Here is a 17,524-nt window from a genome sequence, read left to right as displayed (position 1 = left end):
AGTCTCTTTTCTTTTTGCTGCTCTGCTTCCATGCTTAAGTGTAAATGGATTAAATGATCCAATCAAAAGACATAGGGTAGCTGCATGGATAAGAAAACAGAACTCGTACATATGCGGTCTACAAGAGACACACCTTAAAATAAAAGATGCACACAGACTGAAGATAAAAGGATGGAAGAAAATATTTCATGCAAATGGAAAATGATGGAAGAAAATATTTCATGCAAATGGAAATGAAAAAAAAGCTGGGGTAGCAATACTTAGACAAAATAGACTTTGAAACAAAGACTATAGTATGAGATAAAAAGGTCACTACATAATGATAAAGGGAGTAATCCTATAGAAAAATATAACCATCATAAATATCTATGCACCTAAATATATAAAGCAAACTTTAATGGATATAAAGGGTAAGATAAACAGAAATACTATAATAGTAGGGGCTTTCAATACCCCATTAACATCACTAGATAGATCCTCAAGAAAAAAATTAACAAATAAACAGCAGACTTAAAGGATACACTAGATCAACTTGATTTAATAGATATCTTTAGAATCTTTCACCCTAAGGCAGCAGAATATACATTTTTTTCAAGTGCTCATGGTACATTCTCTAAGATAGACCACATGTTAGTACACAAAAGCAGTCTCAACAAATTTTAAGAAGATTAAAATCATATCAAGCATTTTCTCTGATCATAATGGCATGAAACTAGAAATCAACCACAACAGAAAAACTGAAAAATACTCAAACACATAAAAACTAAATAGCATGTTATTAAAAAACAAATGAGTTATCAATAAAATAAAATAAATTCCTAGAAACAAATGATAATGAGCAAACAATAACTCAAAATTTATGGGACACAGCAAAAGCAGTCCTGAGAGGGAAGTTCATAACACTACAGGCACTCCTCAAGAAGCTTGAAAAAGCTCAAGTAAACAACCTAACCCTTAATCTAAAAGTACTAGAAAAAGAACAGCAAGTAAGGCCCAGAGGTAGCAGAAAGAAGGAAATAATAAAGATAAGAGCAGAAATAAATGACATAGAAGCTAAAGAAACAATACGGAGGATCAATGAAACCAAGAGCTGGTTCTTTGAAAAGGTAAACAAGATCGATGAACCTTTAACAAGACTCACCAAGAAAAGAAGAGAGAGGACTCAAATAAGTAAAATTAGAAATGAGAGAGGAGAAATAACAACTGACACAACAGAAATACAAAATATTGTAAGAAAATACTATGAAGAACTGTGTGCCAAAAAATTAAACAACCTAGGTTAAATGGACAAATTCCTTGAAACATATAATCTTCCAAAAATCAATATGGAAGGATCAGAAAACCTAAACAGACCGATTACAACAAAAGAGATCGAAACAGTTTTCAAAAAGCTCCCCCCCAAAAAACTCCTGGGCCCGATGGCTTCACTGATAAATTCTACCAAACAATCAAAGAAGAACTAACTCCTATCCTTCTCAAGCTATTTCAGAAAATTCAGGAGGAAGGAAGACTTCCAAATTCCTTTTATGAGGCAAGCATAATTTTGATTCCAAAACCAGGCAAAGACAATGCAAAGAAAGAAAATTATAGGCCAATATCCCTGATGAATTTAGATGCTAAAATCCTTAACAAAATATTAGCAAACCGGATCCAGCAAGACATGAAAACAATCATACATCATGATCAAGTGGGATTTATTCTGGGGAGGCAAGGATGGTACAACATTCGTAAATCAATTAATGTGATTCACCACATAAACAAAAGGAAGGAGAAAAACCACATGATAATTTCAATAGATGCAGGAAAAGCATTTGATAAAATCCAGTACCCATTTATGATCAAAACTCTTAGCAAAGTGGGAATACAGGGAACATACCTCAACATGATAAAGGCCATCTATGACAAACCCACAGCCAACATTATAATTAATGGGCAAAAATTAAAAGCAATTCCCCTATATTCAGGAAGAAGGTAGGGGTGCCCCCTTTAATTACTCTTATTCAACGTAGTACTGGAAGTCCTAGCTATAGCAGTCAGACAAGAAGAAGAAATAAAAGGCATCCAAATTGGAAAAGAAGAAGTAAAACTATCATTATTTGCAGATGATATGATACTGTATATAGAAAACCCTAAAGTCTCAGTCAAACAAGTACTGGACTTGATAAATGAATTCAGCAAGGTGGCAGGATATAAAATTAATACTCAGAAATCAGAGGCAGTATTATACATAAACGATGAACTGTCAGAGAAATTAAGGAAACAATCCCCTTCACTATTGCAAAAAAAATAAAGTACCTAGTAGTAAATTTAACCAAGGAGGTTAAAGACTTGTACTCAGAAAATTACAAAATATTGATAAAAGAAATCAAGGAAGACACAAACAAGTGGAGGCATATACTGTGTTTATGGTCAGGAAGAATAAACATAATTAAAATGTCTATATTACCCAAAGCAATTTATAAATTCAATGCAATACCAATTAAAATACCAATGACAACTTCAAAGATATAGAACACATATTCCAAAAATTTATACGGAACCAAAAAAGAACACAAATAGCCTAAGCAATCTTGAAAAAGAAGAAAAAAGTGGGAGGTATCACACTTCCTGATATCAAGTTATACTACAAGGCCATTGTACTCAAAAGAGCTTGGTACTAGCATAAGAACAGGCATATAGATCAATGGAACAGAACAGAGAACCCAGAAATAAACCCACATCTTTATGGACAATTGATATTTGACAAAGGAGGTAAGAGCTTACAGTGGAGTAAAGACAGTCTCTTTAACAAATGATGTTTTGAAAACTGGGCAGCTACCTGCAAAAAAATGAAACTAGACCACCAACTTACACCATGCACAAAATAAACTCAAAATGGATAAGGACTTAAATGTAAATCGTAAAACCATAAGTATCCTAGAAGAAAACTTAGGCAGTAAGCTCATCGACATCTATTGCAGCAATATCTTTGCTGAATTATCTCCACAGGCAAATAAAATAAAAGACAGGATAAACAAATGGGACTATATCAAATTAAAAAGCTTTTGCAGGCCCTGGCCGGTTGGCTCAGCGGTAGAGCGTCGGCCTAGCGTGCGGAGGACCCGGGTTCGATTCCCGGCCAGGGCACACAGGAGAAGCGCCCATTTGCTTCTCCACCCCTCCGCCGCGCTTTCCTCTCTGTCTCTCTCGTCCCCTCCCGCAGCCAAGGCTCCATTGGAGCAAAGATGGCCCGGGCGCTGGGGATGGCTCTGTGGCCTCTGCCCCAGGAGCTAGAGTGGCTCTGGTCGCAACATGGCGACGCCCAGGATGGGCAGAGCATCGCCCCCTGGTGGGCAGAGCGTCGCCCCTAGTGGGCGTGCCGGGTGGATCCCGGTCGGGCGCATGCGGGAGTCTGTCTGACTGTCTCTCCCTGTTTCCAGCTTCAGAAAAATGAAAGAAAAAAAAAAAAAAAAAAAAAAAAAAAAAAAAAAAAAAGCTTTTGCACAGCTAAAGACAATATGAACAGAATAAAAAGACAAACCACACAATGGAGAACATATTCGACAATATATCTGATAAGGGGTTAATAACCAAAATTTATAAAGAACTTGTAAAACTCAACACCAAGAAGACAAACAATTCAATCAAAAAATGGGCACAAGAAATGAATAGACACTTCTCTAAAGAGGACATACAGATGGCCAACACACAAATGAAAAAATGTTCATCACTAATCATTAGAGAAATGCAAATTAAAACCACAATTAGATACCACCTCACACCAGTCTGAATGACGCTCACTGACAAAACAACACAGGATAGGTGCTTGGGAGGATGTGGAGAAAGCGGAACCCTCCTGCACTGCTGGTGGGAATGCAGACTGGTGCAGCCACTGTGGAAAACAGTATGGAGATTCCTCAAAAAATTAGAAATAGAATTGCCCTTTGACCCAGCCATTCCACTTATAGGAATATATCCCAAGGACACCATATCACTTACTGAAAAAAAGAAATGCACCCCATGTTTATGGCAGTATTGTTCACAATAGCGAAGATCTGGAAACAGCCCAAGTGTCCGTCAGTGGACGAGTGGATTAAAAAGCTGTGGTACATACAGTGTGTCCGTAAAGTCAAGGTGCACTTTTGACCAGTCACAGGAAAGCAACAAAAGAGATAGAAATGTAAAATCTGCACCAAATAGAAGGAAAACCCTCTCCGTTTCTGTTGGATGATGTGGCAGCATGTGCGCACGCGCAGATGATGACATAACACCGTGTATACAACAGAGCAGCTCACGGCCATGCCAGTCGAGATGTGGATGGTGCAGAGGAAAGTTCAGTGTGTTCTGTGGCTCGCTAAATTTGAATCCGTGACCAAAGTGCAACGTGAATATCAGTGTGTTTATAACGAGTCGCCACCACATAGGAATAACATTACTTGGTGGGATAAGCAGTTGAAGGAAACAGGCAGTTTGGTGGAGAAACCCCATTCTGGTAGGCCATCAGTCAGTGACAAGTCTGTAGAGGTTTTACGGGATAGCTACTAAGGAGCCCTGAAATATCTGTGCTGAGCCCACATCGAACTGCACTGAATAGGTATGAAACTGGGAGATATTTCCTTTTATTTGGTGCAGATTTCACATCTCTATTGTCTTTTGTTGCTTTCCTGTGACTGGTCAAAAGTGCACCATGACTTTATGGACACACTGTTGTGTTAAAACTTTAAGCAAGGGAGGACCTGGCCGGTTGGCTCAGTGGTAGAGCAATGGCCTGGCGTGCGGGGGACCCGGGTTTGATTCCTGGCCAGGGCACATAGGAGAAGCGCCCATTTGCTTCTCCATCCCCCACCTCCTCCTTCCTCTCTGTCTCTCTCTTCCCCTCCCGCAGCCAAGGCTCCATTGGAGCAAAGATGGCCCGGGCGCTGGGGATGGCTCCTTGGCCTCTGCCCCAGGCGCTAGAGTGGCTCTGGTCGCAGCAGAGCAACACCCCGGAGGGGCAGAGCATCACCCCCTGGTGGGCAGAGCGTCGCCCCTGGTGGGCGTGCTGGGTGGATCCCGGCCGGGTGCATGCGGGAGTCTATCTGGCTGTCTCTCCCTGTTTCCAGCTTCAGAAAAAAAGAAAAAAAGAAAGAAAAAAAAAAAACTTTAAGCAAGGGAAAATAAATAGAAATACAAGCTTGACCAGGCAGTGAGACAGTGGATAGAGCATCAGCCTGGGACACAGAGGACCCAGGTTTGAAACCCTGAGGTCGCTGGTTTGAGCATGGGCTCATGGACATTAGCCAAGGGTCGCTGCCTTGAGCAATGGGTAACTGGCTTGGCTGGAGCTTCCTCCTTGAGGCACATCAAGAAAACAATCAATGAACAACTAAGGTGCAGCAACGAAGAATTGATGCTTCTCATCTCTCCATCTCTCTCCCTTCCTGTCTATCCTTGTCTGTGTCTGTCTCTCTCGCAGAAAAGAAAGGAAGGAAGAAACGAAGGGAGGGAGGGAGGAAGGAAGTTAAAATACAAGTGAAAACAGTAAAATTTTAAAATAATAATAGTTCATGCTAAGTCATATAGGTAAAATATATAGAATATCAGTATTTTTGAATAAGGGATTAATATCAAATTATTTCCTTTCAGAGAATATACCTTCTTTGAATATATTCATGCATCAATTACAAAACTGATTATATAAGATACATAAAATATAAAAATTATCAACAAATACTTTATCTATATTCTCATATCAGTATAAAAAAATCTTGGTTCTCATATCACAACATATATATACAGCTTTATATGTATTTGAAGTAATATATAAAATAATGATATATAAAATATTTCATCTATGTATAAATAAACTAAAAAGTGAAAAAAAAATTGTTTCAAAGCACTGAATAGCCTCCTCAGTAAGCTCTAGGAGATAATGCAGGAAGATTATTTAGAAAACAATCAAAAGAAATATAACATTGCAAACCAATGCTATTGTTGACCATAGTTAGAAAGAAATTTATATCCTCAAATACTTTTACTATAAAAGTGAAAAAGGAAATCACTTTATTCTCCAACTCAGACAAAAAGACAAAGGTTTTAAAAAATGACAGAAGGTCACCTGAGTAAATATGAAAAAAGAAGTAATAAAGGACAAATATATATATGACAAGTGGAATTTATAAGATAACCCAGAAACCAGAGAGAACACCAACACAAGAAATGAAGTTCTAGAAAATCTACTATAAAAGAAAGAAAAACATCAGGTGTATTAATAAAAAAAATCTGACTATAAAATGAGAAGAAATTAAGAGTATAAAGGAAAATTTAAAAATTATAAGCAAATAAATAAAATTATATAAACACATTCTGAAATCTTAAGAAGTCCTGGAATACAGAAAAGTCCTTCTCCATTTTACAGAAAGCAGTGTAAACTATGCTTAAATGTCCTGGGAATACATTCTAATATAAAAATCTTTCAAAAAAGAGATGGAATAACCTCATATAGTATGACTGCATAAGGAAAATAAAACAAAATTGATATTCTACAATATCTAGGGTATATATCACTTTATATAAGAAAATATAAAGTGAGAAATAATTTATAGTTTAATAAGAAAAAAAACTAATTATACTTAAGTAAATGCAAAAACCCATTTACAAGATTCAAGATCCATTTCTAATAACATACTACTAAAAACCTAGGATAAAGGGTATTTTATCAACATTAAAAATATTTATTCAAAACAAGTAATTAACATTATAGAATGCTAAGGTTATTCCTAATATAATAAGAAATAGATGTGTTCTCAGACTCTTGCCAGTTAGCTGAGTCAGTGAGAGCGTGTCCTGAAACACCAATGTTATCTGTTCGATCCCCAGTGAGGGAACATATAGGAAGGGACCAATAAATGCACAACTAAGTGGAATGACAAGTGATTGCCTTCACCCTCCCTTTTTCTCTTTCTCTTTTCTTCTCTCAGTTTCTCTAAAATCAATCAATAAAAAAAAAAGATAAATAGATGTGTTCTTTATATATAATTTAGATAATATTACTTTCATGATCTTAACAAGGCAGAAGGCAAAATTAAAATGCATAAATTATTGAAAGAAATAAAAATGTTATGTAAACATGATTCACTACATCTCTATAAAATTTAAAGGAATTAACTACAATCTATTAAAATTAAGTTAGAAATTCAGCAAGTTACAGACAAAGCAAGTCTTCCTATATTTTAAGAAACTTCAATGTACAGGGTATGATGAAAGTACAATTATAGATGTTTGAATTTAAAATAATACAGTAATTAAAAAATAATATTTCAAGAATAAACTCTGTTTCACATACAACTCTAAGCATAGTTTTGCTCCACCCTGTTTGGTTAGGAGTTCATTTAACAAATATTTAGTGAGTGCCTGTCATCTGCCAAGCACTGCTCTAAGAAACTGAGAATAAACAGTAAACAAGCCAGACTCCCTTCCCTTCTAGAAACTCTAATCCAGTGGGACAGTCAGACTAAATACAATATAATTTCAGGTAGCAAAAACTCTCTAAAGAAAAATTGTCGGGAGCCGATCAACGACTGCTGGCTGGCAAGGCCACAGCAGGAGAAGACCCACAACTGCTGGCTGACAAGGTCACAGCAGGAGAAGACCCACAACTGCTGGCTGACAAGGTCACAGCAGAAGAAGATCAAAAACTGCTGATTGACAAAGTCACAGCAGAGAAGACCAATGGCTGCGGGGTGACAAAGTCACTGCAGTGAAGACCAACAGCTGCGGGTTGACAAAGTCACCGCAAAGGAAAGGCATAACGATACTTCCCCCTTTAATCTTTTGAATTAATCTGGCATTATATTCCCCCCTTTTCTGGGTGTGTGCTATTATTTATGGCACAGGGATAATAGTACCGTGCTTTCCCTGTAGATTTGTAGTAATTTCTTTGGAAATGAGACAGAAGGTGTAAGTTCCACAGAAAAGCCTGTAAGCCCCTTGAACTGGGCTCATAAACATAAGAGGCTGGCTATGATATCCCTCATAAAGGGTTAAGTTTGTAGGAGAATTTCTTCTTAATAATCATGTTAGAAAGAATAAAGTTAGAACTTAACTAGTGTATGAATATAGTAAATGAATAAAGTTTAACTAGACATTAGAATCTTAGGTAAAGTGGAGTGGAGTGGCCTGTTGCGCGGCCTTGGATAGGAGTGCAGCCGGCAAGTAAAGAATGTTTTGTTAAAAGACTTGTTTTGTCACTGAAGGCAGTTGCTGGGCTTTTCTCAGTAAAACATTCTCATGAGATTTTTGTATTTTCCAAGAATAAGGAGAGGAATGTGGTGGGATTCATTGCAGCAGTAGCAACTAATGCCTTCTGATATTGTGTTGCTGCTAGCTATCTTGCAGATGCGCTCTATGTATCTTTGGGTGAAAGTTACTCTTGATACTATGTCAGTTTCTTATAGCAGGCCTTTTGTAGTCTCGTGGGAAAAGAATTAGGACACTGCATGAACTCAAGGCCATTTGCCTGAGCAAGTGGTGGTCCTTTTGCTAGCCCTTGATGATTTCGTCTGCTATCTCTTTCTGCGCCCTCGACTCACAACAACAGTAAAATAGAGTTATTAACTAGTACTAATCTTTTAGAAGTTTGTACCAATATTGTTATTACTATTCAAGTTATTGTATAACTATATTTTGAATAACTTACCACCTGATTTGTAGTTTATAGATATGAATTAACTGTTATCTGGAAATATGTAACCACAGTGAAACTAAAACAATGATGTATTCAAAATATCATGTGATTGTAACTTAGTGTGTATGCATAAAAAGGAAGCTAGACCAGCATTTAGCGGAGATGCCTGGCAGTAAATGCTAACCAGAGAATAAAGAATTCAGCTCTCTCACTCGATTTTCGCCGATGCCGTCTCCTCCTGTGGGACCCCTGTATCCCCCCCGGGGCTGGACCCTGGCAAAAAATAATACAAGAAAGAGGAATAAAGAATGTTGTTAGAGAGTGTACTAATTTAGACACACTAGTTTTCTACTGCTGCATAACAAATCACTACAAATTAGTGGCTTAAAGCAACACAAATATATTATCCATGAGCAGGAATCAAGGCCTACAGTTCACTGGGTTCTCTGTTTAAGTCTTACAAGGTTGTAGTCAAAAAGTCAGCCAGGGTTGGGTCGAATCTGAGGTTGGGGGTCCTCTTCCAAACTCACATGTTTGTGGGCGGAGTTCAGTACCCGCAGCTGTAGAAACCGTGGAGGCAGAAGAACAATGTCTACAACTGCTTCTTCCTCTTCTAAGAGCTACTCTGATGAGGTCAGGCCCACCCAGAGTAACCTCCACTCAGATTCAAAGATTAGTAATCCAGTCATGGGATTTAGGTCCCATTGAATCACAGGGTCCACCTGCACAAGGACAGTACACCAGGGGGTGGAGATCATGGGGCCACCTTAGAATTTTACCTACTACCGAGAGAATGGCCAGGGGAGGACTTTCCATGTTGATTACTTTTGATCAAAGACTGGAAAAAAATGAGAGATTGAGCTCTATAAAGGTGACTAATAAAAGCAAAGTACATATGGGTTGGCTTTTTTGACACTACATTTCTAGTGGCCGGTACTATGATAGATACTGAACAAATGCTTTATAACTATGCTGAAAATAAGCACTTTGAACATTCGTATTTAACCAATGAGAAAACTGAGGTTCCAAGAGGTTAATGAGCACACTCCAGTTCACACAGTCTAGATGTGGTAAGTCAAAGTGAAGAACAGAGCCGCAGAGCAGGTTCACAGGAATACAACCTGTGCTGTCACACTTAGGAGCACTCGGTGTTCGGTTTAAAGCTTCATTGTCACCATTCTGAGAGTCTTAATAATTTTATCTTAGAACTCAGGTTTGTAAGAGAAATCAAGAAGACAACGGAGCACGCGCATGAGCAGAGGTGAGGAGCACCATGTGAGTGCCTGCCCTTCCTTAGCAAGCCCTGCACATACAGCATTTGAGAATCCCATGACACAGAATTTCAGCGGACCAATGATGGAGAGAGTGCAGTATGAGTACAAGGTAAGCAGGCTATATCTACGACTAAGTAATCAGGGGTGCTGACACCCTTTCCATTTCAGCCAGATGCCTTTTGGGGATCCCGAAAACAGCTGTGCCCATGTGGCTCATCCCAGAGATAGTGATCAGGAGGGGAGTGAGAGCCCCGAGGACTGTTCCTAGGAAACTGAAAATGTATGGGACTCCTAAACTAATGACTTACCTCAGATGAGCCTCCTCAAGTAGCAGCACATTATTCTAGTTCAGCTTTTGAAAACGCCCCCTTTTGGAGACAATATAACCACGTGCAGCTGGAAATTTGAGACCAGACTTCTGTGTGGTGATGTACCTCAGTTGGGAAGATGTCATGGGGTTCTATGGGGAACCCATAGAACTGTAGCAAACACCACCTTGACCGCCTCAATGGCTGCCTGCAATGTCCCTGGGAATGCTTTATTATGAACTAGGGGTTAGATATGTAAAATATGTGAGATGTATTTTTGGGAGGGGTGATACTTTAAACTTTTTTTAAAAAAGTTTTTTTGACCAATCCCACAATGCTTCTCTGTCCTCCACACCTGCTCTCATTTCTCTCATGCTCCTGCAATGTTCCTCTCTGCTCCTCGGCTCCTCTTCCCTGCCCCCTACCACCACAGCTTGGTGACTCTCCACTGCTTTCCCCTAAAAATACCCCTCTGGCCTTAGAGCTCTCCTTTCGCTCCCCAACTTAAAAAAAAGGGTTTTTTTAAGACTATTTATTTTAGAGGGGGTGGAGGAGGAGCAGGAAGCATCAACTCCCATATGTGCCTTGACCAGGTAAGCCCAGGGTTTCAAACCAGCGACCTCAATGTTCCAGTTCCATGCTTTATCCATTGCAGCACCACAGGTCAGGCTATTTTAAACTTTTATTGTTCATTTATAACTTACTGAGAAAATTAAAATTTGATATTTAACATTCCCAAATACTATAGATCTTAAAAAATATTAAGTTCTGTATGCAGTTTGTGTAACTTGGATTTGAGGACATAAATGGTCCTGAGTTAAATGTTTGGGTACAAACAAAATTTCTAGACAGGATTTCAGACTTGCAAAGTTGTGGATGTGGTGAGACAGACATTAAGGTCTTCAAACGCTAATGGGGAACCCAGGTAATGTCTGAGTTACAGATGAAAGAAACAAAGAAGCCCTGGCTGGTTGGCTCAGTGATAGAGCATCAGCCTGGTGTGTGGATGTACCTGGTTTGATTCCCAGTCAGGGCACACAAAAGAGGTGACCATCTGCCTTTCCACCCCTCCCCCTTCTCCTACTCTCTCTCTCTCTTCCCCTTCCGCAGCCAATGGCTCTATTGGTGTGATGGCATGGGCCCCAGGCACTGAGGATGGCTCTGTGGAGCCTCCACCTTAAGTGCTAAAAATAGCTTGGTTGTGAGCACAGCCCTAGATAGGCAGAGCATCGGCCCCAGACAGGGGTTGCTGGGTGGATCCCAGTTGAGGTGCATGCAGGAGTCTGTCTCTCTAACTCCTCTTCTCTCACTTGGAAAAGAAGTAAACAAAAATAACAAGCAGAGCATTCATTAAGGTAAATATGTGATATGTTAAAAGGTTGATTGGAAAGTAGGAAAGCAGAGTAGAACAGAAGGACCTAGAGGCCCAAGAGGGGTGGAGGGACTCGGCTGAACTGACAGGAGGGGGGGAGGGGGGACTGTGGACACACCCTCATGGTGTGCCTGCCCCATTCTCAGAAACCCTTTGTGACTCCTCACTGTTTTGTGAGGCGGGCTGGCTATAAATCAGGAGCCTGCCCTCTCAGAGCTCAGTTGCCTCAAGCAGCTTTGCCGTTCAGAAAATGGGAGTCATCCAGTTCCTGAATAGCCTACTGCAGCTTTATTTGATCTTCTTCTCGAGATCTTTACTTAGTACCCACAACCTAGTTTACATCTGTATGTTGTGCTTATTTCTTATTTTCTTATTTTTCCTCGTGGGATTTCCATCAGCTCCAGCCCACTGGAACACTGAACATACACAAAAAGTAAGGAACCCTGAACCAGCCCCAACAGAGATGTTTTGTTGTTGCCTCCATTTCCGTTCCCACATTTCTAAGTGAGATTGGTTGAGTAGGAAAGACAGCAAAGACGGGACATCTGAGGAGAGAACAGAACATCACTCTTGTAAGGGAGGAGAACAGGCAGACTCAGGGGTTCAAGGAGGACTCAGGTTACTATATGAAGTTCTCAGACCATCTTGGTGTGGTGGCAGGTTTCTGACCAAAATTCCGAACACAGTGATTCCCTAGGTCTGGATCGAGTTATTTAGAGACTTTGGAATCTCGGCAGGACCTCAGAGTTAATGAGCACTTCATCTTGAGTCATGGTCCCCTGTCAGGCATCGTTAGACCGAGGCTTTGTTTGGGGCTGATCAGGAGAGTAGTGCTGAGTTTCAGAGAGCCACTGATCAGAGGACACAGCCTGAGATCCATCCCTGGTTACAGGGTCCTCTCTGGGGGAACAGACATGTGACCTTGGCCTCACATTATATGCCCTCATTGAGCAGAGAATCTCTGGGAATATCAAGTATGGGCTTCATAGGCAAAATCCTTGTTTTTTTTAACAAGAAAAAAAAATCAAACACATTTTATACCTTTGAAAATTGTTATAAGAAAGGAACACAAAGTTCTATTAATTAAAATGAGTTCGATTGGCTCAGAGAGACTAAATCATTCTTGGGTAATAGATGAGTTTTCTAGGGAGAGAGGTGAGAGAATAAGTGCCCACTTCTCAGTCTTTTCTTTTTGTTCTCAGCATCGGAGCAGAGCCAAGCGGAGAAGAAAAGGTGGGACCTGGGAAGGTAAGGTTCTGCCTGTTCCCCCCGAGCTCCCCGAGGGTGACCCTTTTTCTCTCCTCTCCCTGAGGTACCTGGTCCATGGTTTCTGTGATGTCAGTTGCTAGACACAGTCCTCAGAACACAGAGCCCTCAGAGGGGAGGCCCATGGAAAGAGAGTCAGACCCTGAGACGCTTCTCAGACTCTGCTCTGCTGGCCCTGGGGATGCAGCAGTGAGGGGCCTGAGCATGGCTGTTGCCCAAGAGATACCAAGAGTCAGAACTTCTGTTTTCTAACTTTGTCAAAGTACTTTAGTTTCAGGATGATCAAATCCCTCTTTGTTGTAACCATGGTCCTCTCTGTTTCACAGAGTGGTTTTGAGCATAAAATGAGATAATGTATATAAAAGTACTTTATAAATAAAGCAACACACACACATGGGGACCTTATAATGTCATCACTAACCCTTTGACATCATCTACTAATCCTTGGGGCTTTCAGAACATATTATCCTAATGGTCTCCTATAAAGGGACTCCTGTATAATCCCTATGCATCTACTTTCATTGAATATAGCACATTCTCCTCGTTTCCCCAATTGGAAATATAACTACTGGGAAGAAGAGGAGAAAAGGGAGCTGATTTCAATCATAAAAAGGTAATTAGTCTTTCCCCTTTTTCCTGACCTGCTTTAGCATGTTCTAGGAAATTCTAGGCCTTCATGCAGCATTCCATAGGCATGGGAGGGGGTTGCCACAGGAACAAGAATATGAGTGAATGCCTTGGGGTGAGTGCTTCTGATGCATTGTGATGTCATGGATGTGTAGCATGTGAATGGGCAGCAGGCTTCAGGTGGTCCCACCCCCACCAGGACTGTAGGTCCTCCTTCCCTTGTTCTGGTCCTGGCTGCAGCTCTGTACCTCCTCTTTCCTCAGCCCCCTGGGTCAGCACCATGATACCATCTGCCTCCGTCAGCTTCTATGCCCAGACCTCTCCTGTGAGGTGTGTAATAACACAACTGCTTACATCAACCAGCTATTATCCTCAGAGGTCCTGGAAGATTCTACTCCCTCAGTGTCCCTTTTGGCTTCCCCAGGCCCTATGACTGAGCCATCATCTACTCAGTCCCCTGCCTTCTCAGCAGTCCCTCTAGCAGACATAACACCACCTCCTCTGCCCAAGCCTTTCCCATCACCTCCCTCCAATCCTGCCCCTAACCCAGTGACCACCTTGGGTAATTTTCAGTCACCCTCACCACCGGGTCACACTCTGCCTCCAGAGCCTTTTCCTCCCTCAGAGTGCAAACTCCCTGTGCACCATTCTCCAGTCCACACAAAAAATTCATTCACTTCGAACCTGGAACAATGTAATTTTCATCAAGAGTCTCCTGCCCGACATTCTACACAGACCTCTTTTGGGGGAGACCCTGAAGCCAAACTCATAGATTCTGGACATCTTTTATTTCTAAGCCCTGATGAGCAGGACTTGATACAGCACCCCATGTACCCCAAGACTGGGGAAGATGATTTAAAGCAAGAATCAGTTCAGTTATTCTGGGGTCTTCCATTACCACACAGCGAGTCTTTAACATCACCTGTACGGTCTTCAGATGACTACTCTTCAGTCTTTGCTTTCAGTAGCCCTGCCAATGCCTCCACAGGCCCAGAATCCCCAATACTTCCTTATGTCTTACCTCCATCCTTGCCTGAGGCCCAACCTCAAGCTTTGCCTCAAACCATGCCCCAATCCCGGTCCCTACCTCTTACTCAGATCCAACCCCAGGCCCCCCTTCAATCCCCTTCATTCCTAGTCCTACCATCTGGGCCCATACCTCAGATTAGGGCCTGTGGAGTAGGCTTCAGTGCCCTCCAGAATAAATCAGAACTTTTCACCTCATCTCAAATATATCACCTACAAAAGAATATACTGAAGAAGCAACGAGAATCTGTGTGGGATCTACCCTCTGTGGTTCAGAATTCTCAGAAGGACTTCTGTCCTTCAGCTCTCACCGTTCCTTACTGCCGGCCCTCTAAGGCCGATGTTTCAATTTCCATTAATCCTATACAGTTTTATCTCAGCTGTCAAATTCAAAAGACACTTGAGCATCACATTAGAAAGAGGCTCATCCAACACCGGTGGGGCCTGCCCCTCAGGATCCTCGAGATTCTGTCCCTGATGAGGCCTCTGAGGAATTCCTTGGCCATATCTGAGTCAAAGAGCTGTTATGGCCACTCACAGATCTCCATGTATAAAAGCCCAAGTAGAAACAATCTAAATGTTGGATTGAGCCAACCGGGAAGCTTCTACAAAAGGGGCTCAGAAATGTTTCACCTAGAAGAGAACAAGGGGACAGAGGAGAGAGACAGCCAAGAGGATGATGCAGATCATCTGTCCAGTCACTCACACAGCTCTTCAGATAAGGATGTGGGGTGTGACTCCCACACAAACCTAGACATTAGCAGAGAACATTCTGTGGTGTCAGGGCCGACAGCAAATCAGAGAAAACTGGCAAATGGCATGAAAGTACACTTGAACAAGAAGTTTGAGGAGATTAGTAAGGGTCAGCTCCCTGGGACTGTGTATAGTTCAATGCACGCTATGAAGCAAACACCTGTAAAATCCCAGACCGGAATAAAACAAACAAGTTTGCCACCACCTATGGACCTGAACTGCTACCTGAATGTGTCCCAAAAGCTTTCTTTCCTTGAGTCCACTACTGAGCAGATGTTGGAGTCCCATATTAACAGGTTTCATACAAGGATGTTGTGGGGACAACCAGCCAAAGTCCTTGAATCAGTAAAGCTCTTTAATACTTCATCCCATTCCTCGATCAATTCTAACTCTTCCTCCTCAACCAGCCTGATTTCTAAGATAAAGTCCCAACCTGGGGGCTTTATACCCCTGAGAGGAGGCTCTAAAAGCCTTCGTGAAGAGAAAGAATATTCAGCCACCATCTTGAATCTTCCTGTTTCTGCTGCCGCCTCATTTGTGGGCAAGGAAGAACAGGGGACCCTGACACAGTCACCCTCTGACATCACTCACAGGCCTGCAGAGGAGGGTCAGACAATACCGGATGCCACACAGACTGTCACAAACAACATCACTGGCAAAGCCAGTCAGAGACATTCCACAATGGACAGCGTTCACCCCCCACTGCAGCCTGCAAGGCAAGTCGGGACCAGAACTGTGAACACCAGCGCTGGAGCAGAACTGCAACAACGGAAGAAGAGACCAGAACCTGGCTCCGTACCCAGTGTGTCCAGGGCTGTGGAGCTTGGTGCCCCTCTATCCAAACTTGATGTCTTGAAAACCACAGAGTCAGGAATCTCTCAGATGATAACTGCAAAGACCGCTGAAAAGCCCCCAGCAAGAGCACCAGCTATCCAGAATCCTGTAACATCAGACAGCATGGAGCAACTGATGGCTGAGGTACAGTCTAAACAGGAGAAGAGAAGCCATAGACAGGCCCAAGGACAGCCCACTGACCTGTCCCATAACCCAGAGAGCTCGACTGACAACGCCTCCCTGACTCACGCTCAGGGTGTGTCTAGTGCAGACACAGGAGTGTCCCAGATGCTGCACGTCCACCTGGAGGAGAGAAGAATTAGAATGGAGCAGCAGCTGCAGCCTCGGGTCCGTGAGGATGACTTAAACTTGTGCCGGGATAAGAAATTGCCACAAGCTACAAAAAAAGTGAGCCCCACAGACTCTCAGTCAGAGAAGTTCAGTGGAGGAGACACAGGGTTCAAAGCATCTGATCTCAAAAGAAAGACATTTCTTACCCAGGACCCTGCGTTAGGGGAGATGCTGGGGAGCAAGTTCTCCCAGACCCTGTCACAGAAGGACCAGTCTTCCGACAGCCTCTTCAGAAAGAGAATGAAGAGATTTTTTGAAAGGCTTATTCCTCTGTTTCCCCGGGTAATTTCCCAGGGAAATGGCAGCCCCGTACCAGTGCAGAGAAGGGGCCCAGTTAAAAGGAGAGCTGCCTTTACTGGGGTATCAGACATTGGAAAGTCACTGTAGGGGAAAGCAGGGCATCCGGATGCACTGGGCTCCAGCGACCTTCGCAACCCCCCTCCCTCCACAGCGAAGTTTGGGAAAGCTGAACAGAAGGCTACAGTGCGGGCCTGCCCACAGCCTGTCCAGGGGCCTCCTCCCAATCCAGAGCCGCCTCCTCTAAAGCAACAATTACCAAGTCCTGCAGCCAAGCAGCCCTGTTTGCTGGCCAGAGCTCTACAACTAGTAGACATACCAGAAATGAGGACAGACATGCCCAGATAGTTGTAACATTAAAGGACCAACAATTACGTCAGAAGCAACCCCAATCTGTGCCCTACAGAGGAACTGTGCCCCATCCAAGCCCCACCTGCAGGCCTCTAGGGGCCCAGGGGCCTCCTGCTGTTCTCAGAACTGCTAAAGGCTCTGTGCTTAGAGCTCAGAATTTCCAGGGGAAAAATATTCCCACCCCAAAGTAATCCCTAATAAATATTCCACCCATTATAGTGATGTCTTTCTGTGTACTGTGAAGGGGGCATGGGTTTGGGGTATCTTGGGGCTTGTGCTTAGGGAAAGCAAGGCGTTAATTCAGCTCCTACTGATTTCCTTTGGTTTCCAAAAGTGACCAAGGTGACTGGTGCCTGGGAGCTCTTGGTTTGAAATAGACGTCATGTGCCCTCCACCTCAGCCCACTGCCTCCCAGATGGGG

General features: G+C 42.3%; 1 protein-coding gene across 1 annotated transcript; it reads left to right on the top strand.

Moving 5' to 3' along the window:
• Window positions 1-13,920: 13,920 nt before the first annotated feature.
• LOC136322315 (spermatogenesis-associated protein 31D1-like) lies at window positions 13,921-16,842 on the top strand. The gene has a single exon (XM_066254385.1). It carries the CDS (start codon window positions 13,921-13,923, stop codon window positions 16,840-16,842), a length of 2,922 nt encoding a protein of 973 aa, XP_066110482.1.
• The last annotated feature ends 682 nt before the right edge of the window (window positions 16,843-17,524 follow it).

Source organism: Saccopteryx bilineata, chromosome 2 (assembly GCF_036850765.1).
Source record: "Saccopteryx bilineata isolate mSacBil1 chromosome 2, mSacBil1_pri_phased_curated, whole genome shotgun sequence".
NCBI lineage: Eukaryota > Metazoa > Chordata > Mammalia > Chiroptera > Emballonuridae > Saccopteryx > Saccopteryx bilineata.
The sequence above is the reverse complement of the archived record's forward strand: the minus strand, read 5'-3'. Positions and strand labels throughout refer to the sequence as shown.